This window comes from Pleurodeles waltl, chromosome 10 (assembly GCF_031143425.1).
Source record: "Pleurodeles waltl isolate 20211129_DDA chromosome 10, aPleWal1.hap1.20221129, whole genome shotgun sequence".
Classification (NCBI taxonomy): domain Eukaryota; kingdom Metazoa; phylum Chordata; class Amphibia; order Caudata; family Salamandridae; genus Pleurodeles; species Pleurodeles waltl.
This window is the reverse complement of record NC_090449.1, coordinates 865,035,018-865,059,287: the sequence shown is the minus strand read 5'-3', so window position 1 is coordinate 865,059,287 and position 24,270 is coordinate 865,035,018. Positions and strand designations below refer to the sequence as shown.

Genomic DNA, 24,270 nt, shown 5'->3' with positions numbered 1-24,270 from the left:
ATTATCTCTTTTTACCACTATTTTACCTCTAAGGGGAACCCTTGGACTCTGTGCATGCTATTCCTTACTTTGAAATAGCACATACAGAGCCAACTTCCTACACCTGCTGACCTCATGTGTTCAAAATCTGTGGTCCCGAAATCCAACCTGTAGCTCCTGCTCAAGTGTTTCGTCTTGTCTATATCAACCCCGTTTTTGTCAGCTATTTCTTGCAAGCTTCTATGTACTTTGTTCACTTCTCTCGTAATCCTGGGACATAGATACCTCAGCTCTTCTTCCGAGTAGGACTCTAACCTATTCACTCCCATAGTCCCTTCCACCAATTCTTGTGCTTCCATGTTCAACCTGACCCTATTCAGATAGTCTTCTCCCTTCCCACTGGCTGAGCTTTGTGTGGATTTCAGACTGTTGAACCACTGTGTCAGCTGTTGCGCATTCAACCCCATCAGTGTAGCATTCACATCGACTGCCATTGATGGTTGCGGCAACTTTTCAGTGTTCGATGATAGCGGTATCATCAGTGGGGGACTCGACCTCACCAGTGTTGACTGAGCACATATGGGACTAAACTCCATCAAGGACCCAGATCCAGTTGGCTGAGCTGCTATCGGAGTTATCCCTGGAGTGTTTTCTATGCACCTCCTTTCTGTCCCATTCTGCAGCATTGATCCCTGACCGCTCATACCTAAGTTAGGCTGACTGTACAAAGGTACCGGTGGACCTACAGTAATGGGTAGTGATATCGCATCTGGGTTCTGTCCATTTCCCATTTTCTGAGACATGTTCATTCCCACACTATGGGTCATCATTGTCGGCATGCCCATCTGACTCCCCGTCATCTGAGCATGTGCGTTTCCCCCCTGCATCTGCTTTTGTGGCATCAAAAACTGGGTTAATTCAGCTTGTGCCAGTGTTGGGTTGTGACCATTCTGTCCTCCCATTACGGTTGGATCTAGAATCATTCCCGTACTGTTGTCACTGCTGTAGTACCTTGGGACCTGCGGCTGATAATTTTCTGCTGGTTTCAATATGGGCACATCTGGATATATTCTCCTAACCTGCGGTATCTGCAGGGTGAACAGTAAACTCGGGTCCTTAGATCCCGATGATGCTCCTGAACTCTGAGTTTCACTGTTCTGTACCGGTGCCGGAGGGGCAGAACTGGTACTTGGACCTTGTCCACTCTCTGCATAAGGTGGTGGACGGTCGTTCAGCAATTGCATTATTAACTCCTCATCCTCTAACTCCTCTTCTCTTCTCAACTTTTCCTCGTCCTCTCTATCCTTGGAACACCTCCTGTTTGTCTTACAGGTAGCTTTCTTACCTGTCTCCTCTTCTTCCTTAGTAATTGCGGGAAACAATTTTATCCCCTGCAATACATCTGACCTCCACACCTTCTGTGCATTATCCCACCTAGCGTCCGCTAGTGTCTTTTCTACCTTCCTTATCCTAGTCTCGAACTTATTTTGCTGCTGCTGTCTAGCCATTAGTTCCCAAATCGCTAGAGCCTCAAACTGTGCTGGCCTTGGAGGTACCTTCATGTCGTACATCGCGAATCTCAAATTCTCTAGGATCCTTATATTGAATGTCCCATGGACCGGGAACGCTACGCTCCCATGTTTCTCTGTCAGCTTGTGCCATTGCTTTAGCCAAAGGCACGGAGCTACCCCCTTTTCCTCCATTACAATGTAAGCTGGTGTACCTTCGGGCGGCGTCTCCTCTCCTACGCTCGCTTTAATGTAAGACTCCCCCTTCATCGCACTCCTTAATGCTTTAAAAAATTTCATTTTCTCGTCTTTTATTTCACAAAGTTTGTAATCAATAAGTGACTTTAATTCCCGGAATACTCTTCGCTTGCCTTTCCCCTTCCAATCGAGCCCCACGGACTGCGTCCAATCCGTGCGCGACCCTTCTCTGCAACCAACCTATCCCAGCGCGGCTCCTAGTGACGTCACACTCACACACACTGTGGCTGACAAAGCCTCGCGGCTAGTCCTCCTTCACTCAGCTCCTCTCGTAACAACTTCTGGCATGTATCGCGAGCTACCAAAAATATAAAACAGATCTGTCGGCTTACTACAGGAGGGGTAACACAATCGCTTCAGGACCTTAGGGATTTTTCACTAGCCTCGGCAGTTATTCCATCTTTCTCGGTCCCCACTTTCGCAAGCAAATCTGACCCGCAGACTGCTCTCAACTTGTCAGTGATCTATTCTAGTGCACTTAGAATTTGTCAAAGCCCGAAGTCGAAGTTTCTTTCACTCCCTTAACACACATACCGACTCGTTGACCACCCCCGGTTAACCTACTAAACCGACCAGACCACAACATAAACAAGTGTCTCATACACTTTTCAACATACTCCGGAGTCTCTTGACCTCGCAGGGCCCGCCTCAACAACAACAACCACGTGGACCTTTTTATGCACGAAGCGCCACATGCACATGAAGTTCGACGACTTCCCTACTCTCACACTCGGAGTCGCACCTCCGCTATTTCTATGAAGTTCGACGACTTCCCTACTTCTACACTCGGAGTCGCACCTCCGCTATTCTCTAAAATCCTCGCAACCTTTTCACACAATCTGCGGCAATAAGCTGTGCAAGCGCAAAATCCTAACTTCACTCATACCATCACTAGTACCGCCAACGCTGATCTCACACCTCCATTCTCTTCATTCGCAAGCTCCGAGATCCCGGGAAAGTCGCGGTGGACTTAGCCCATCATCATTTTCTCAATCTGTTTTACCCAAGAAAATCTAATTCAACTTCTCGAGTGGGATCTCAAAAGTCGAAACCGTTAATTCAACACCATGTATGTTTCGAGTGGGGTCCCAAAAGTCTAAACCGTCCTCTGCTACCATCTACTGATAGAGCGTTCCGTGCTAATAATTTACCTGTACTCGGACGCTCTCTCGGCCGATGAATCTTTTGGCTAAGTGGGACTCTCTTCACCCGAGATCAGCCAATTTAATCAAATCAATAATCAATAACGAACGTAAGCAATGCCCTGATCAACATAACACTTAACAATTAATCCAGAATACATTTCGGCGAACCATGACCTTTCGGTCATGAATAACCACACCAGTTTATTCAAAGTTAATGAATTTATTTCCCTATATTAATAAAGCTAGCACAATATAGATGTGTCTCAACACCAAATGATAAACGTAAATGAACATTAATAGCTGTCCATAACGACGAAACAGGTGCAATTTATGCAGCATTTGAATAACAAGGCATTCGATGATAGCAATGCAAATCACTAAAACTATAATCTGTAATGAGCTAATTGCATACATTTAGTCAGCATAACAAGGTCTCAAATTGCATCGTGCAACAAAGGGAATCCTCATCTAACCTCAAATTAGCATCGGCATGTGGGACTTCATGCAAAAACAATTTAGCAACATTAATTTAGAAAAACTCCTAACTAGGGCTCTTATCAAAAATCAGCAGTTGGTTACCTAAAAGAAACACAATGCAATCATACAATTTCCTTTCATATTTACCAATTACAATCAGCATTCAAGGAAGTCTTCGTCTCACAGGTACCGTTTCTCGATCAGCATGGGACGGGGCAAAGGGGCAGGGGTGGACGGGGCAGTTGCCTCACGGCGGCAAGATAAACTACTACTTCATGCAATGGGCAGTTCAAAGTTAAAAGTCTCTAGGGTAAGAATCATTTAAAGTCTCTTTCTCTCGATTAGAGAAAGCATCAAAGTCTCTTTCAAAATGGCGTCGCAGCAAGGTGGGCCATAGTAGCTGCAAAATGGCGGGTAACGGCAATAATGGCTGCAATGGCTGTAATGGCTGTAATGGCTACTTTCTTCTTGTGCACCTGGTTTAAATAGACAACAGTTCAAATCCAGTAGGGTCTTCCATTGGAGGGTTCATAGGTTGGCTTCAAATTATCCAATCAAAAACAACAGTTCTCAAGCTTTTACTTAAGCATACATTATCCTTGGAGACGGGTACGCAAGTTGCAACATTTTATACCAATTAACTCATTTTCAGAGCTTCCATTGTCCGCACCTGCAGATTGACCTTGGAGCAAAGAGAAAAATGCCAGGCTGGCACGAAACCTTAAGATAAGCATGTGAACGATCTCAGTGGAAAAGTACAGCTTCAAGCAGAAATACACGTTTATTAGCACACTGGAAAAATACGAGCATCTAAACCGTGAGACCAGGCAACTAGGCCGAAGCCTCCATTAAAGTTAGGCTAAGCTAAAGCATTTCAAACAAGCAAATCATAGCACACGTTTACGATTATGTCAGATTCGTGCAATTCTAATACTTCACGTTATATAAAGCACGCTTATAAATGTCGGCAAACTACTCTGAGGGCACATTTGTCCCCGTACAATCTTTATTAGTTCGATTAAAGTCACACTTGATTATTGCTACACTACGTTTATGCACTAATAAATGTAAAACCTTCATTTCTGCGTCATCAACACTTGTTCTACCTATTACAGTAAACTATCCAGCCTCTCTCTTTTATGGGAAAAAACAAACCTAACATTTCCCCTGTTCACTTTTTTCATACGTGTTTGCGTTTTTCTCTTTATTTGATTTAAGATTAGTGGGGTTGTGGCGGTGCTCATCAATTGAGTCTTTCTAAAGTACTCCTGTGAAGCAAATTTACCTTCAGCAAGTGTGCTTTATTATTACTTTGAGGTTTTGCAGTAATTGAATATGCCAGTATGACTAACCTATTTTCTGCTTTCCAATAACCTAGTACTATGTGTCACGGAATATGCAAAAATCAAAGTTTCGGTCGCAGGAGTTCCCTTGTGATATATTAAAATCTTTCTCATCGGCACAATTACTCCTCTGTGCTCCCAGCTAAGAAATGTAACTTTATTAAAATGTGTTTCTACCTGGGCATAATTGAGCCTGGTGGATAGGTACATGTGATCGGATTAGCTCTTACATCTGGTGGGTTAATACTATATGTGAAGACTAATTATAGGCCCAGAACCCACATGGTGTGTTTTTTGAAACACACAAAGCCAAGTCATGAATGCATAGGGCCTGATTCATAAAGTGCACTTTTAAGGTAACTTACACTTTTTAGCATGTTTACTACTTTTCGGTATTCACAAACTGCACTTTTGTACTAACTTACACCAACTTTGTAGTAACTTACACTTTTGTGATAAGTCCTTACCTCCATTTTTTTCTCTGGGTGGGTGTTGCAGTACCAGTGGATGGGCAAGTTCAGTGCTGGATTTACTGATAAAGTGTAAGTTACTACAAAAGTGCAGTTTGTGAATACCAAAAAGTTGTAAACTTACTCAAAGTGTAAACTTACCAGGAGCGGCTCCACCTTTAGGATGGATGAGTGTTACCCCTCTGTCTAAAATGCCTTCAAGGATGAAAAATAAAATGGTAATAAAATAAATTTTACTACCATTTTATTTTCCATCCTCCTGTCCTGAATTGAGTGTCAGGACAGGGTGGGGCCACTGCTGCTGAGTGGCAGCTGTGAGCTGTGCACAGTTTAAAGTACGCATGTCTTTTTGACCGGCTGTCTTGCAACAGCCAACCAGACATGCGCATTTTAAACTTTTCTAAAGCAGCTGTCTTAAGACAGCTGGGTTAGAGAAAGCACAGGGATGAAGTGCTCTTGAGAGTGCTGAGAGAGACGGCTTCCTCCAATCTTGGTGCCTCTCTCATGCCGGTTACCAGCATGAGAGCGGCACCAGGATTGCTCAAGGGAATTTGCTGTAGCCTGAGGAGACCAGAGCGAGGGGGACGTTGGACATCATGCAGCATGCAAGGTAAGTGTTTTTTTCTTTTTATTTACACACACCACTCACCTTGCATGCATGCACGCACAAACACCACATTTGTTCGCGCCCCACTCTGCCTACATGCCAGCCGCCACTGAAACTTACTCAAAGGTTGTCTTTGCGATTCAGGCTCATAGTCTGTGGTGTTTTCAACTAACGATGCTATGTATTTTATCCAGCAGTCAAACTCTATCAATAGGTACAATTTACGAGATTTATCAACCATAATTTGGAGCACAATGAAATGGACGAAGGTGCATATTTATTTTTCGTTATCCTTCATTTTATTATTATTGCCACTTCTAGTGACATTGCTACATTCTTTTTATACTATTTACGCAGGTTAAGTGTTATACTTAAAAGAAAATAACAACAGCAGGCTGGTTGTCTTTCTGGTTGGCACCCCCTTCCGCCTGCATGCGGTGGTTGATGGTCATGAGTGCAGTGCGTAGCTAGTCCTCAGCGATGCAGTGCCCTCACGCGCCCGCACGTGTTTAAAATCAAAAGAACGTTTACAGTCAAGAAAGCCTCGTTTCTCCCAAGCAGGCTGTGGTTTACCATGACCTTTGAACCCCATGTCAGTTTTCTTTTGTTGCAGGCTTTGCGTAAATTGAGCTGTGACTACAAGATGGAAAACGTAACTCGGATGGTGGTTTGCGACCTTGGAAACCCCATGGTGGCTGGAACTAATGTAAGAGAGGCCCAGAAGGACTTGCTGATTTTTATCTAATTGAATTTTAAGGGCAGCTAATGGAGCGGGGTCTGATTCACAGCATATATCCTTCTAGCTACAGTAAAGCAAGGTCTCTTTCTGTACGGGAAACGGTCTAATGAGATGCAGCTATGAACCGTATGTACTCCCACTAATTACATAGTTTTAATACATGGAAGGCATTTTTTAAGTACATCCATTAGGCATACATCATGCTTGCTTAGAACACATTTTTGCTGCATGAATTAGTTTATAGCATTGTTGGACATGTAGTTTTAATTGTAAAATTCAGGCTGCAAGGTACTTTTAAAGCTTCAGAACATGGTTTTCATTTGCCACGTGCAAGACCTGTTAGGAAATATTTTCATGCCTTAAATCTGCCATAATGTGTATTGTTTGACCCATGGCTTGTAATGTCACTTCTTTCTTTCATCATTGGGTGATGATTCAGACACATTTTTTTTTAATTAGTAGTTTTCGTTAACACGAAATATCTGCCTGTACAGAGTGTATCAGTTATCATGTATCAAATAGTGTGTTTTTTAATGTCTGCATGAACACTGAAATATTGGTCGATTTGTATTGTACTGTATTACTGAATTTGGTCAGCACTACGTGTCAATGTTTTATTTCAGACTTTAATGCAGTATTGTAGACACAGTTTATATACTGTTTAATTTTGTTTTTGTTTGTGATTGAAGACTTTACTGTTCTTACTATATGCACATTTAATTGAGCCACAAACAATGCACAATTTGGATATCAATTTTGCAAAGAATAGCAAACTTTTTGAGAAAAACAAGTTCATTGTCAGAGTAAAGCACTAGGTTACTCACGGTACAAAAGTAATTTGCTCCTGATTTACTACTGCTCCCAGTACTTTACTATCCTGTGCAGATTTCCTGTTGCAGCCTTTCCTGTTGTCAGCCTTTCACAACTGACTCCAAAATTTTAGCCATAAATCGGAGACTCTTCCATTTTTTGCTCACAATGTCTTTTTGCCTATTAGCAAATTAATGACTTGATGTTCTCTCACCTCTTCTTAGCTTTCTGTTGGACTACGTTTTGCTGTACAGCATTTGGAAAACTCAAATTTCAGCATCAAATTTGATCTGCAAATGAGAAGGTTAGTGTTTCTCTTTGAAAATGTAAAATTTATCATACATTTCACTAATATAACATCAGTGGTGTAACAAAACCTGAGCCCCTCCTGCATAGTACAGGGAGGGCCCGACCTCCAGACTCACGCAAGAGCTCTCAGGCTAGAGTAATGTGCTGAGGGGGACCTTGGAGCTCATGGCCCCCTCTCACCACTGGGGATTGTAGGGCCTTTGTTACGCACCCATATAGCATGTTTTCCAAAGATTTCCATTGTCAATTAAACAGAATAACCCCTGCTATTTAATTTATTTAATTTTAGTGTTTTTTAATGAAGTGCTACCTATCATGATGCGGTTGTTTCAGGGTGATATGATATGTAGGGATAGCATTTACTAGCAGGTCGTATCTAGTGACCACAAGTGAATGCTGAAGATATTCAGATTACACGTGGAAGTGAGTTGTCAGCTAGTCTCCTCAAAATCAGACCAAGCTTTCTTTAAAAGCAAGTGGTGAATTTGCAGGTAGACAGGACAGATGAACATCTACACTGTTTTTTAACAAAGTTTAGACGATATTGACATTTTAGACAGTAAAAGATTTTTATTTTTATTTCCAACAAATGAGGCTCCATTTTATAATGACTGTATAATACCTTTTGGGGGAAACTAGATTTAGTGTCAGCTTTATGGTACTGCCCATTACACAAGGTCATTAGTGAGAGGTAGGGTCTCCCACCACAGGGAAAAATCTTCACTAGTGGATATAGAATGAGGGCTGTGGTAGTGGCAGGGCTTATTATCATGGGGTACATGCTGATTCGATAAGTTCTCACTTCTGTCACCGTCAGAGCTGTAACAACGTTTGGTACAAAACAGTTCCAGAAGTGATTGCCTAACATCGTAAAAATTAATCCAATATTCTGCAATTCTCATCTGCAACAAGCATCATTGTATCTGTCTAGGACCTACTAAGATGTGGTATTATTCTTGAGACCCCTGCTAAAAGCGCCAAAATGGCTACAGAGCAGTGCTTAATCTTTAAAAGAATAAGTGCTGGGTCCCAAGGGTTTGTTTAAAAACCCACAGCAGGTGTTGTTGAATGTCGTTGAGCCAAATAACAAGGCCGTGTAGTTTTGATTCTACCTCATGCTATTTTAAGTTCAACATCAGACACCTGCAACCCTTTATCTCACTATTAGAGGTTCCTGATTTCTCTCTTTTTCACAGTTTTTCCATCTTTCTCCTTGCTTCCCCTTTGTTTGTTTTTCACTTTCTTGCTCTGGGTCAAAGTCTGCTGAAGCAAAATAAGTACTGAGCCCTAAAAATTAGTGCTATGGGCCCCCACCTGAAACCACTGATGCAAATTAAGCAGTAACGCTAAGTTATGGGAGAAAATACACATCCAGCATATGTGAAGCAGACCAGTTGTAGTGGGGCACCAATTGTAAATCACTCCATAGTGTGTTATCTGGGTCAAATATCCCTTTTTGCAATATGGTCAGAGAGTAATGCATTTGTCTGATCAGCCTTCATGAGCAATATATATTGCCAAATGAAGTACTTAATTTGAATCAAATATAAGGATGCACCATTATACCAGCCTTTACAATATGTTCTGATTACAATCTAATTGTAATATCACTACTCATTTGTAAATAGAAAGTAAAATCTGTACCCTACTGTAATAACGTATAAAAGCACAACACTAGCTGTCAGGGTGAGAACGGACTGAAGAAAAGGGGGCTCCCTGAGCTGAATACCAGTTATGCAGAAACAATAAAGGCATTTATAATAGCACAAAAAGCAAGCAAAATGGTAAATGTTAAAAGATCAGTGGACGTCTGCAGAAAAACTCTCAGTCTTGTCCTGCTTCCAGACTCTCTGCAGACAGATACTGCCCACACTAATCACGCCCTTATCCATATAAATATCACAGGCATATCAACCTCTCCACTTCCCATCCACTGAACCCTCATCTAACAATGGAATTTCTTATTTGATTCTTTTGCTCCCAACTGGGATCATATTTATCAATCACTTTGTTCCCTCCCAGAATAGCCAGCACATTTGGTAAATTAGTTAATACATTAAAAATGGTCTGCACAGAGCTATACACCCTACTTGTACCTTCTAAATCTTCACCTTCTGTCCCTTGTGCGCAAAGATGGATCATTCCAGTCCTCTGAAACATAGAGACTTGCACCTTACAAATAGCAAAGGGTGTAAGACCAGGGACAAATTGTTATATACAAAATTTCCTTCTCCATATTTACCTCCACTAAGACAAATTCTTGTATTTCCATATGATTATCTCCTCTGTCATCATACACACCTGTGAACCCTTTCGTCCTAAACCATGAAAAAGGATGTCTGTAGTAGAGTGACCATCTCCCACACCACTTGCAATCTTTATATTACTTCGACATTAAGAAAGCACTGACTTGAGCCTTTATCTTTATGATCTCTGCCTGCTACAACCATCTAGCCTTCATCCTCACACTTTTCAATCTCACCAGTGTCATTGATACTGCCATTCAGAAGTAATTTTTGACAGCTATGTCAACTTTGGCATTAAAGGGTTCTGTGTTCTTCTGGCTCTCCTTCGCTCTTTATTACAAGCTTACCCTTTCTCCTGGTGCTAGTTATCCAACTCCCACATAAAAGCTCTGACAAGTATGCAGACTGTAAGTGATTCCAAAAGCTTGATATTTAGTCCTCATTTCTTTTTGCTTCTGCATCTCAAATTAATGGCCTGTTCTATTATCATGGACAAAGACAAAGTCCCATGTGCTTATCTAAAATGTATTTCTCTCACCCTGCAGCACCTAGTACACTTGGACTGACTTGGCCTGTGTCAGGCAATAAGACATATACTGAGAGCTACCAAACTATCAGCCACTTATAGCAGCTCTAGGCCACCCTAGCCCAGTTACAAAAGCGCCTGGATTTATGGTTAAGAGGAGAATAGTTATCCCCAAACCCTATTAAACTGCCTTCTCTCACTGCAGTCAGAACCAGAAGGCCAGATGCAGCTATTTTGTAAAGAATTTTAATTTAACCCCTCAGTAGCATTTAGGGTGCGGTCACATTCAGATGTCAAAAACACTATATATACCCTTATCGGATTTGAGATCCGAAGACATAACATGTGGAAAATGATTTATCACAATTTGATGAAACACTAGAACATATGCTATATTTGCTACTTTACAACAGCACTTACAGTTGACCAATAGCAGTTATCTAATACGCTTGAAAGTGTTCTTTCACAAGCGAGAGGAGAAGACCCTCTTCTCTTGGCTGGAAATACCAAGTACCTGCAAAGTTCCAGCTGTTATATTTTAGGGAAGGCTGAACAGCCCCTCCATACTCCAAGGGCTCCGATCCCATAGGCTGTTAGTAGCAAAGTAATAGTTAATGTCTATGCTCTCCTGTTGACTGGAATGGGAGCCTGGAGTTATGTTTAGTGCCGTGCCTTGCATGGTAGAAAAATGCAGGAAAAATGTGTGCAAATTGCACCTCCCTCTATATGGCAGGACTACTGTCACTGCTAACTGGAGCTCTTGGCGAATCAGTGGATAGGCCGCAGAGTCAAATGTTCTGCACTGGCAGACTTACCCTGTACTGTTTAATGTAAAAGCTGCAGCATTTCCTTCTAAGATGCTCTGGAAATAAACAAGCAAAAATATTGTTGTAAGCAGTCTTTCGAAAATAGTGCAAACTAAATGTCACACTGCTTGGTGGGGGATGAGGTTAATACTTCTCGTGGCATTTTTTTCTATTCCACCCAGAAAACGTATCTAAGTTTTTCACCCCACTCAAAGACGGATTTACCAAAACTAGTGGTGATTTTTGTTCTTTAGGTGACGGGCATGTAATACATTAAGGATGAGCCATGAACTTAAAATCCAAAATCTAAACTTATTTACCAAAAGCACTGAATCATGACACATTAAATTCTTTAACTCATAGGTGCTATTTTTTGGGGGGGGTTGTTTCACTGCAAGAGGCTTTTTAAAATATTTTAGTTAGGACTCAAAATACAAGCCTTAGCTATTGGCTTTGCCACTGCTTGTTAAAAGCAGCAATGGGTCAGTTGTTCATTTCTGCCAAAAACATTTTTGTGTTTGTTATCAGTTCAATGGAAAGGGCATCAACAACATTGTCCTGCTTTGTTCTATAAATATTAAGAAGAAAAAAAGATTTGGAAGTCCAAAAAACCCCCACAGAAGATAAATAAACAGGAAATGTGAGGGAGTCAAGGGAGGAAACAGACAGAAGCGGAAGGAGACCGTTGAGAAAAAACATGCTTAACCTTTCTGTCATCTTACACCGAAGAAAAGCAGAATTAATTTAGCCTAAACCTGTACACAGCATTATTAGTTCTCGTTGTTGTGCAGTGATGAATGATGCATGTAAGCAATAAGAAGTTATAAGGATACATATTTTTAGTGTATTGTTCTCTTGAGTCAGTTTCTGTTTATATATCGTGCTATAGTCTCTACATGTCCTAGACATTTGTTCTGGCCATGTAGTATGCATTAGAACGTGGAATGTTGGGAGCTTCGATGAAGACAGTGCTGTGGCTGAGGGCCAATAATGGTTGTTATAAGTCTTATGCTCCAATATTCCAATGTTTTTCTTTATGTTTCTCTCTTTTTGAGAACATTCTACCTTGAGTGGTTGGGATGTTCTAATAGCCTTACCGCCCTTCTACCTCGGGCTATACCAGTTGTTAAAGGCCTTCTTTCTCATTATAGGCCCTCACGTGCTGCTTGGGCCTTTAACTCAGTTTCAGGGGCTTTAACAATCTGTGTAGCCCTTGGCAACAGGCTATAAGGCTATACTAAACACTAGTAGTGAAATGAACTCCCTTGCCCTTACAGTATTAAGACATCCATTCAACACTGAATATATGAAAAATTCAGTGAGCAATTTGGCATTAATTATTTGTTGCCAGCTATCATAAACTAGGAAAAACATCCCACCTACTCCTGAACTCTGTGCTGCTTCCTAATTATAAGTATTGGCTTTTGTCTGTCTTTCTACTTTTTGATCTCAAATAAGAATGCGTCAAAATGTGTGTCTTAATTAGATAGACATGACCAAAGATTTCCCAGATGCTTTGCTGATTCTATTTTGGGGTAAATGCCTACATCACTACTCACATCAAATATTTACAATGTCTGTAACATGAAGGTAGTTACTATATCTATTTGTTGCATTTTGGAATCAATGGCCCCCTTCGTAAAAATATGCAAATCCATTCTGGGCATATTTGGGTGAATTGTTCAAGAATGTTGCTTTCAGGAAATTTCCTTTCCTCTGGGTGAGTCTGTCATACTTCGACTCTATTGTGTAGCAAATGCGTGTAGTCATTCTAGTGGGTAAATCATTCAAAGCCTTGATTGGAAGTAATATATTTGTTATATCGATTAATAGCTTTTGGCACAGTGGTTGCTGCCAGGAAAGAAGGTTTTTACCATTATAGTTAGCCTGTCAAGAAAGCATTTCAGGGGCCTATTATACAAAAGGATCTGGGGTCGCAATAAACAAGTGAACCCACTTAATGGAACCCCAGAGCACCCTAGCATTACAGAAAATGCCACAGGCAATTGTGCGGCCCCACATTAATAGGAATAATACCAGCAGACACTTGGAGCTAGCATGAGTCTAAGGGGGTGTGCCATCATTTGGATGGGGCATGGCTCATGCAAATAAAGTAATCATTTGCCCACAGAGGACACTTCTTGGGAGGGGCACATAGGAGTCCTAGGGACCCCCAGGCATCCCCATGCATCCCCATGCATCTAGGTTTAATCACTCACTGCAGCTGCCTGTAAGGGGATCTCCGCGGCTTTAAATGTGAGGGCTGGTCTGCCACTTCACTGGCAGGCATCGTAGCAGCTTCACATGGCTGACCAGCCTTTCTCTAATGCACAGATCCCAGTGCAGGCACTCTGCAGGTGTGAGTTTGAAGTAATAGGTTGTCCCATTCTGTGGATGGTGTGTCCAGTTAAAGGTGCGCTGAGGCGCAGGGTGGGACAATGCACCATATTTGTAACACAGCCCCAGTCGATTTGGAGGGAGAGAGGGATCAATTCTCCATCCTTCATATGTAAATAAGTAAGTAGACCTGATTGTATGATCACTTAAAACTATAATACAAATATCAATTGACAATCTAAAATGTGCAGAGCGAATAAAAGAAAAGAGATTAAAACAAAATGAATTCCTCTGTAAATCTGCATTCAGTTCATAAAACCATTTAAGAATTGTTCATTAAAGCGGCTAGGTGCCTATTTTAAAAGTGCAAAAAGAAAACAACTGGGCCACAGTTTACCGGATGGGCACTGCACTAGATCCCCCTATTAGTGTGAAACAAGTGTGAGAGTACATTGCTTGTTGCTCAATGAGGTGCACCCTTGAAGGCGGAGGGGCAGTATCTAGCCATTAGAGTGTGGTTTCCTGAAGCCTGTCCTTTAACAGTGTCCGCACCAAGTGGATGAAATTGCCAAGTTTTGCCAGATGTGACGTGGTTTCCAGAGAGAATAGGAGGTTTTGCGCCTCTATGACATTGCATGTACCGTAGAGTACAAAAATGACCTCAAAAGCCTGCAGTGGACGTTGTGCAATGCCAGGCAGCAGCATAACAAGTGTACCAGTGACTCTTTTTTTATAGTCGAACAGTCTACTTCGTACAATGTTAGTTAGAGGGGACTAGCCTGGCCCAAAGTATTAGTTTTGGATAGTGTTTACCCAGTGCTTGATTCAGGTACGGTTGTCTAGTCTGGGTTGTGTTAAATGTTTTTAATGTAGCATATGTGGCCTACTCCATTAAGGCCTTAATATCAATTAATCTTGAGAGCTGCTTCAGTTGCTTTTTTATGGCGGTTTTGATGCCAGAGTAAGGGATTGAGTTTGAACCCAGTTTTCTATGGCTAGTTGTAGGGAACTAGCCATAGAAAACTAGCATGGGAATAATCCATGGTACAATTACTGCTAAGTTTAGGGCCATGGATTATTCCCAGTTGTAAAAATTGTTTTTTTAACCGCCTTCATAGTATTTTCAGGGGCTGAAATTATCAGGGAAAGTGTTTCACAAGTGCGGCCATGCATTCAAATTGTTGTATTGTGAGGTCAAACTCCAGTCTAATCAGTGTGTTCCACGAGTGAGAGAGTAGTTGAAAGACACACTTATAACCCATGTATTGTAGTTTGTCCAAGGAAACTGGCCATTTTTCTTAATCTTTTCCAGATGTATTTTCAGTTTTCCCATATTGCTCAACATGCTCTCAGGTAATTATAATTCCAGAAACACACTAGCATTTGGGACCCAACCCATCACTTCTGGGTCCTTTTTTTCACATAGCACACAAAGATCACTACTTTGGTTTTACACGCATTGGCGATGAGTTTTTTCTTGACGTTGTAAGTATTCAGTGCATTTAATGCCTTCGGAAGGCCACATTTGGTGTGATCTAAAGGGATAAGGTCATCCGCATATTGCATGAGGAAAATTTTTTTATGGCCTATCCTTGAAGTGGCTACATTAGCACCTAATAGTGCTGAGCCCATGTCTGCGGTGTACAAGTTAAAAAGAATGGGGCAAGTACACAGCTTTGTTTAAGCCCACAATCTGTTGTTATTTTTGAAGTGGTTGTCTCACAGAGAGCTTTTTTACTCAGATCCATGTATTGATATAAAGCAACATAATGGCTCCCAGCAGTTTGTTAGGGATGTTCCAGTTCTCAAACTACTGCCAGAGTTTGTTGCGTACCACTCCGTCAAAGGTGGTGGAGTAGTCGGTAAAACAAGTGAAAATGGACAGGCTGCTTAATGGCCTACGTGGGAGATGTCCACAATGTTATCAACTGTTGATCCTCCCTCATGAATCCCAGTTTGATAGAATGGGAGCAGGCCCTCTTCTGAGACCCATTTGATCACGTTTTCTAACAAGGTGCTAGCGGAGGCTTTCCCCTCCATGTCTAATAATACAATGAATCCGTAATTTTCGAGGTTGGTGTTATCCCATCTTTCTTATGTTATGTACCTAATTATGAAGGTAGAGTCCAAGATTCCTTGATCTCTGCCCCAGATAGACATCTAGCATCAAGGCAATCTGAAACAAGCCCATCATTTAACTGAGTCTCTTTCAATCAAGATCTCCAGTAACACAGATAATGTTTTATTCTATATATCAAACCTCAGCCTACTACCTCCTATCCAGCTACATACCTTTTTATAGTTTTCACTCATCTTGTTGTATAAGTTTACTCACATGAAAATGGATGTAACACAGTAATTAAATCGTACTGATTCGGGCAAGGCTATTAAAAAAATTCATACTAGAGTATCAAACTACATAATATCCTAGTGATGGTCAGTAGTTCACCCTAGATGTTGCTACTGCAAAGTGATTACCCTTACACTCCTTATCGTGCTTTCATGGATATATTCTGTGCTTTTACAGTTGTGTAACGTCTTTCCATGACTTACAAAAACATCCACACAGGGCTACTGTGACTGAGAGGAGACAGAGTTTCTCCGGCCTCACATACATGTTTTGTTCTCTAATTCTAATTAAACGCAACACTTTCACAGTGCAACTATGGTGACTAGTAAACAACTCCCTTCCAACCATTTAGAAGAAAATGGCATTGTTAATTTTCAAAGGGGATTCTGAACTGAGAGAGATAAGCCATTTTGTAAAGAATTTCGGATCTTGAATCTTCCACATGGATGTAGATTGTTAGAGCTCTCTCACATCTCCTTTATGGTGTGCCTAGGCTTTCTGCTGTCTAAAGAGGAGGGGGTGGGCATTTGGAAGAGCAAGTAAGGTGGCAGGGTTCACATTGAGTATTAATGAGGAGACTATTGATCCTTGGTATGTGTGAATGAACATTTGTATGCATTTTATTTCTATAACAACAACCTAGCTGGGAAGCAACAGAGCACTAAACAAAAGCAGCAGCCAATCGACAATGCAATTAATTACAAGAGGCAGATAAGTAATACTTGTGTGATGGGGCAGGCCTCGTGAAACAGATGCGTTTTCAGTTTCTTCCTGAATTGCAGGTGGTTTGGAGCCAGTCTGATGTTAGTGGAAATAATATTCCAGATTATTGGTGCAAAAATGAAGAAGGAAGCCATGCCTTCTGTTTTTCTCTTGCACATTTTTGTAATCGGTTTCTTGGTCAGGTACATTTGGTTGTCATTTCTGATGGCCATCTAGGTGATGTCAATTGGTCTTCAATCAATCAATCAATCAAGGATTTATAGAGCGCACCAATCACCCGTTAGGGTCTCAAGGCGCTGGGGGGGAGCTACTGGTTGTAGAGCCATGTCTTGAGGCGTTTCCTGAATGTCAAGAGGTCTTGGGTCTGGCGAAGGTGGAGCGGTAGGGAGTTACAGGTCTTGGCGGCTAGGTGAGAGAAGGATCTTCCTCCGGCGGTGGTGTGGCGGATGCGGGGGATGGAGGCGAGGGCGAGGCTGGCGGAGCGAAGATTTCGGGTGGGGGTGTGGAGGGTGAGTCTGTTGTTAAGGTAGGCTGGGCCTGTGTTGTGGAGGGCCTTGTGTGCGTGGATGAGGAGTTTGAAGGTGATCCTCTTTGACACTGGTAGCCAGTGAAGGTCTCTGAGGTGGGGGGAAATGTGGTCACGGCGTGGGACGTCCAGAATGAGGCGGGCGGATGCGTTCTGGATTCTTTGCAGTTTTGTTAGGAGTTTGGTTGTTATTCCTGCATATAGGACGTTTCCGTAGTCCAATCGGCTGCTGACCAGGGCGTGGGTGACAGTTTTCCTGGTTTCGACGGGAATCCACTTGAAGATTTTGCGGAGCATGCGGAGAGTGTTGTAGCAGGAAGAGGAGATTGCATTGACCTGCTGAGTCATGCTGAGTGTGGAGTCCAAAATGAAGCCTAGGTTGTGTGCGTGGGTGGTGGGTGAGGGTGCGGTTCCTAGGGTGGTTGGCCACCAGGAGTCATTCCAAGTTGAGGGGTTGGTGCCAAAGATGATAATTTCTGTCTTGTCTGTGTTTAACTTGAGGTGGCTTGATTCCATCCAGCTGGCGATGGCGTGAAGTCCGTTGTGGAGGTTGTTCTTTGCAGTTGTAGCGTCTTTCGTGAGGGAGAGGATGAGCTGAGTGTCGTCTGCGTAGGAAACTATGTTGATGTGGTGGGTTTGTGCGATGTTGGCGAGGGGGGCCATGTAAACGTTGAAGAGCGTGGGGCTGAGCGAAGATCCTTGGGGAACGCCACAGATGATTCTGGAAGCTTCTGAAAGGAACGGTGGGAGGCGGACTCTCTGGGTTCTGCCTGAGAGAAATGACGAGATCCAGTCGACTGCCTTGTCACGGATTCCAGCATTGTGTAGGCGTGTGCGGAGAGTGTGATGACATACCGTGTCGAAAGCTGCGGAGAGGTCCAGGAGGATTAGTGCTGCTGTTTCTTCTTCGTCGAGCATGGTCCTAATGTCGTCTGTGGCAGAAATGAGTGCAGTCTCAGTGTTGTGATTTCTGCAGAATCCCTATTGGGAGGTGTTGAGTACCTTGCTGTCTTCCCAGGACCCGGGATAGTTGGCTGTTTACATTTTTTTCGATGACCTTGGCTGGGAAGGGGAGGAGGGAGATCGGCCGGTAGTTCTTGGGGTCGTCTGGGTCTGCCTTTGGTTTCTTTAGCAGGGCTTTGATTTCTGCGTGCTTCCATCTTTCTGGGAAGGTGGCTGACTCGAAGGAGCTGTTGATGGTTTTGCAGAGGTGGGGGGCGATGATGATGTTTGCCTTATTGAAGATATGGTGTGGGCAGGGGTTTGATGGTGATCCGGAGTGGATGGAGGCCATGGTGGTGGCGGTGTCCTCTATGTTGACGGGGGTCCAGGTGTGGATGAGGTGGGTGTTGCTTGGAGCGTTGGTTTCTTGGGTGTTTGTAGTCAGCTGGTGGGTCTGGGGTTTGAAGCTATTGTGGATTTCTTCTATCTTTCGACAGAAGTGTATTGCCAGTGAGTTGCAGAACTCCTGTGATGGCAGGGGTTCGTTGGAGCTGGTCCTGGGGGTGGAGAGCTCATTGACGATGCCAAAGAGCTCTTTACTGTTGTGAGCGTTGGCGTTGATGCGTTTTTTGAAGTGGGTCCTTTTGTTGGTGCGGATCAGTTGGTGATGTTTGCGTAGGGCATCCTTGAAAGCGATGTGGTTGGAGTTGGTAGGGTCAAGGTGCCAGGTTTTTTCCGTTCTGCGACATAGTAGTCCTGTAGTTCTGGGGTGAACCAGCTGGTCTTGATTCTGTGGGAGGTGTTTTTTTTTCTTTTTTTGAGCGGTGCGAGGGTGTTGGCGCAATCTTCTATCCAGCGATGCAGGTTGGTGGTGGCTATGTTGGGGTCCGGTGACCCAGGGGGTGGGGCCCGGGCGAGAGTGGAGATCAGTTGATCCGTTGATATTTTGCTCCAGTTGCGTCGGAGGGTTGTGTGCAGTGGTGGTGAGTGACTGGTTTATGGTAGGAGAAGTGGTCTGTCCAACTGAGTTCAATGGTGTGGCTGAAAGAGACGTGGTTGCTGGCTGAGAAGATGGGGTCGAGTGTGTGGTCTGCGGAGTGGGTGGGTGTAGTGATGAGTTGCTTGAGGCCGAAGTTGGCGAGGTTGTCGATTAGGTTGGTGGTGTTGATATCGTTGCTATTTTCTAGGTGGAAGTTTAGGTCACCAAGGAGGATGTATCTGTTGAGGTGAGGGCTTGGGAGCTGATGGCTTCGGCGATGTCATCACAGAACTGCAGTCTGGGTCCAGGGGGGTCTGTAGACCAGTGTTCCTCTGATTGTGTTGCTGGCGTTGATGTGGATTTTGAAGTGGAGGTGCTCGGCGGAGTTGATGGTGTCGTGGGAGTTGATGGAGACTCTTATGGTGTTTTTGTGGACTATGGCGATTCCTCCTCCTGGTCTGTTGATTCGGTCTCTTCTGGTGATCTTGTAGTTTTCTGGTATGGCTATGGCTACGTCTGGTTCTGAGGCCGAATTCATCCAGGTTTTGGTGAGGAATGCGACGTCGGGCAAGTATGTGGTCAGGAGGTCCCAGAGTTCAATTGCATGTTTGTGGACGGAGCGGGTGTTAAGTAGAATGCATCTTAGGCGGTTGTCTGTTTTGATTTGCAGTTTGGGGGTTAGGTTGCAGGTGAAATTGCAGGCTTTGCAGGAGAAGGGTCCTTTGGTGCGCGTCGGTGTGGACTGGAAGCAGATGGAGGAGCGTCCTGGATTAAGGGCGTGGAGTTCGTTGGCAGTGTAAAGGTGTTTGGTGGCACGGGAGGCGTGTTGGCCAGGGGGTCTGGCGCTGGGTGCGGTCTTGGCGCGGATGGGCTCAGACGGGCTTGCCTTTGGCGCGCCTTCAGTGCGCCAGCGGCGCGTCCACGCTGCGGCCGGCATAAGAGGGGAGGTGGGAGGGAGTGGCAGCTGGGAGGAGGGAGGGAAACCTCCAATGGGAGTGCAGGGGGTGGGGGCAGCAGGAGTCAGGAGCGGGATGAGCTCTGAGGAGGAGGGAGGGGGGCGGGGCCTTCTGGGAGAGGAGAAGCCAAGAAGCCCAGACAAGCCCAAACAAGCCCAAACAAGCCCAAAACAATGGCAGAACTTACCGGAGCAGTGGTGAGGAGGAAGCGACCTGCCTGCAAGGATGCATGGTCTTGAAGATGATATGAGTCGAAAGTGCAGCCAGTGTACTTTGTTTAAGCTTTGAGGTGATTGAACTTGTTCACACTGTATTGAGCTTAGTAGAGCACTGCTTCCATCCTAGTAGGATAAGACTAAGGGGATGTTTACAAGACCCAAGTGCCACTGGAGCATCACTTTTGTTTGACGCTCTGGCGGTGCAGAGTACAGATCCATATGTTCGAGGCCACACAAAGCCACTTTGCATGCTTTTCATGGCCTCGTAGATATGGTGTAAGGCAATACAGCGCAAGTCACTGCGTTGCTTTACTCTGCGTCAGAGGGGCGGTCCATGGGTGTTGAGGTCGGTTTTTCCACACAACCCCCAGGGGTTTTGATGCTTTTCCAGATTTACAAGGTTCTGTAAACCTGGGTATGCGTCAAAATCGTACGCGTCCCCAGGGGAGGCATTACTAGGAAAAATATCTCTATTTCCTCTTTCTATGTGTGTTACATTCTGCAGCATTCATAGAAAGAGGAAAACGCCTCCATGGATTGTTTTTGTGCAGGAAGGTGTTCTTTCCTGCATGCAAACAATCCTGCATGCAACTCAGGCACCCTTGCACCATGGTGCGATGGTGCCTGCGTAGGGACTTGGCAGCCAAATGGGCATCAGCGCAGGGGGAGAGGACAGAAATGCACTGTATTTTGGAAATACAGTGCATTTCTGCCCTTTCTCTGTATTGCAGGGTAGCGCAGCACGGTTACTTGCTGCGCTGCCCTGCACCACTTTATTGTAAATATGCCCCTAGGTATTTTACTACTATTCTGAAATATGCTTTTGAAAGGAAAGGGGTTTCAGAAAGGAGTGGTGATACCTTACTATCATTGTTTTTCTTGTTGTTTCTTCTCTCATTGTACGGTCTTCTTCAAGGATGATTTAAAGGGATTTTGCTTTGCATGTCTACTTGTTGGGGACAGTAGGTTCATGTCAGAGAGAAAGCCTTGTACCTGCAATAGTTTGGTCTTGTGGGCAGGGGCATGGCTTGGTCAGTAAGATTGTGGGGTGAACTTCAGACTTCCCAACAATCACGCTGGCATATCATGTTAACATACATTATATGAGAAGCAGAACATGAGGAGGGCTTAAGGGGCAGTGTAAAGGGAGGGTAGTGCAGCTTGTTAGTGGTACTTAATAAAAAATAATTTGTAAAACAGCCAACATTTTTAAGAACGTCAAAACAGAGATGAAAGAGTGAGTGTGTGTGCTTTTATCAGTTTGTGCATGCAAGAATTCCAGGTGAAATCTGACAGACACCTCACCATAGCCGACTGAAGGCACCTGTACCCAACTATTTACCGGAGAGTACATTTATTAGGGGCGTGTAACACCCCTAAAACCCTCAAAACTATGCCCCAGGTTGTTGTCATGAAGTAGTGGTTTACTTCTCATGGGTTGAGTTTCAGGCAGGTAGAGTTCAGTGTTGCACCAAAAGTTGGAAATCAATCTTCAATCAAAGAAATGGCTACATTTTCTATACATATTCATTTTTCCTGCTCACTTCACATAAATGTGTTGTATGAGAAATAGCAGTTTTCATACTATGGCCATGCTTAACCTGACTCCTGCTACACACTGTATTTTAAACTGACTAACAATCTGATTGTGCTCCTGTTGTGTGGCTGCCAGCTTTGATCCACACCTTTCATTAAGAAGCAGTGATGTAGCAAGGGTGCCATGTGCTCTAATATAAGCAAGGAAAATTGTCAGCCTGCTCCTATTTAGGGTCGAGCGCGCAAGCGCTCTGTCCTTGTTGTAATTTCTTAGTGGGCTTTTAACCACGCTCATATCAAACCCATCACTTAGTTGGTTTGTGGGCTTGCCTTTTAAAAGTAGCTTGATTTCATTAGTGAAAGGCATGCATACAGCATGCCTTGTCCGGTAGTTAGCCGTCCTCACGCGCACTGGCCAACTACTGAAAACATACAAGACTCTATGTTTTTCGTATGGTTTCTGGACTACTTTTTATCTTTATTTCGTAGGCAGCGTGATCTCGACGAGCAGTAATCGACCACTTTTCATGACTACCAGTTTAATTCTATTGTTTATCCTAGCGCTCCTTTGCAAATTCAAGGTTTAACACGCTAATTTTTTTATATTACTATGCAAAGGCAAAACCAGACCGGTCTTTTTGTTCTGATTAATCACCTTCACGCTTATGGCGTGGCACTTTAAATTGGCTTCCTTATGCAAAATTGTATTACTTTTCATTTTCAGTTTATGTGGCAAGAAAAGTCCGGTTAGGAGTTTACAATGCTAATAGCTCTAACTTGAGCAAACGCGAGGCCCATTCCATTGTAAATTCTTGTTTCGCTTCTAAAAGACAGCCAGAATTGGGCTGCATTGGGCCCTTCACACCACAGAGTCACTCTACGCTGTACTAATGTTAGTTAGATCTCTGGTCAGAGATCTGTTTTTGATGTACTTTCCCATGTTGCCACAAAGGGCCAGATGTAGGAAAAATCTAATTTGCGAGTTGCAAATTGCGAGTCCTTCCGACTCGCAATTTGCAACTCGCAAATTGGTATGCAGAACGGTGTCTCAGACACCGTCTGCGAGTCGCTATGGGGTCGCAAAGACCCACCTCATTAATATTAATGAGGTGGGTCGCAAATTGCGGCCCCATAGCGACTATGGGCACTCGCAAACATGGAGGCCTGCTGTAGTCAGCAGACCTCCATGTTCGTGACTGCTTTTAAATAAAGCAGTTTTTTTTTTTTTTTAAGTGTAGCCCGTTTTCCTTAAAGGAAAACGAGCTGCACTTAAAAAAAAATCCGAAACCTTTAGTTTCGGTATTTTTTCAGGGCAGGTAGTGGTCCCTTGGACCACTACCTGCCCTGAAAAAATAATTTGTGGTCCATTCACAAAGGGGAAGGGGTCCCATGGGGACCTCTTCCAATTTGCGAGTGGGTTACCATCCACTTCAAGTGGATGGTAACTGCGACACCATTTGCGACCGCATATGCGGTTGCAAATGGTATTGCATACCACTGCGAATCGCAAATAGGAAGTGAACACCGCTTCCTATTTGCAATTCTGAAATGCATTTTGCGAGTCGGTCCCGACTCGCAAAATGCATTTCTGCATTGGAAACACGCATTTGCGAGTCGCAAACGGCAAATGTTGCCGTTTGCGAGTCGCAAAGTGTTTCCTGCATCTGGCCCTAAGTCACAAAGAGCCTATGCCTAAATTCTGAAAATATATGAATTTAGTAGATTCTCAAGCTGTCACCTTCCAACTTAACCTAATACCGGACAGGTTCATGATAAAATGATTTTTCATATATATTTTTCCATGTAAACATCCAGTTTTTAGGGCATTAAAAACCTTGTTCTTCAGAAGTACTGAGAATCCATTAGTCTGCTGCCAGATTCCGTCTTATTCATTACGTACGTGTATAGGGCCACATGTACGAATATTTGGAATTGCGATTTCCTAATTGCGATTTTATGCTAATCACAATTAGGAAATCGCAATTCCAAATGTAAGAAACTCCATTGAGTTTCTTTTGTGATTCCTGGTGGGTGGCAATTTGCTACCGACTGGGAATCGCAAAAATCACAGGGATGGTAGCCTTCTGGTGTCAGCAGACCACCCATGTAGGAAGTTGGCTCTGTATGTGCTATTTCAAAGTAAGGAATAGCATGCACAGAGTCCAAGGGTTCCCCTTAGAGGTAAAATAGTGGTAAAAATAGATAATACTAATGCTCTATTTTGTGGTAGTGTGGTCGAGCAGTAGGCTTATCCAAGGAGTAGTGTTAAGCATTTGTTGTACATACACATAGACAATAAATGAGGTACACACACTCAGAGACAAATCCAGCCAATAGGTTTTTATATAGAAAAATATCTTTTCTTAGTTTATTTTAAGAACCACAGGTTCAAATTCTACATGTAATATCTCATTCGAAAGGTATTGCAGGTAAGTACTTTAGGAACTTCAAATCATCAAAATTGCATGTATACTTTTCAA

The 24,270-nt window shown here is 43.4% G+C and overlaps 1 protein-coding gene across 1 annotated transcript in view; it reads left to right on the top strand.

Moving 5' to 3' along the window:
- The window catches only part of ITGA8 (integrin subunit alpha 8), a 550,523-nt gene that overhangs the window by 371,832 nt on the left and 154,421 nt on the right, over window positions 1–24,270 (top strand). Inside the window, exons 21-22 of the mRNA XM_069211593.1 lie at window positions 6,401–6,493; window positions 7,561–7,640. Of these exons, the coding sequence (XP_069067694.1) occupies window positions 6,401–6,493; window positions 7,561–7,640 (173 nt within the window). The remainder of the gene's footprint in view (window positions 1–6,400; window positions 6,494–7,560; window positions 7,641–24,270) is intronic.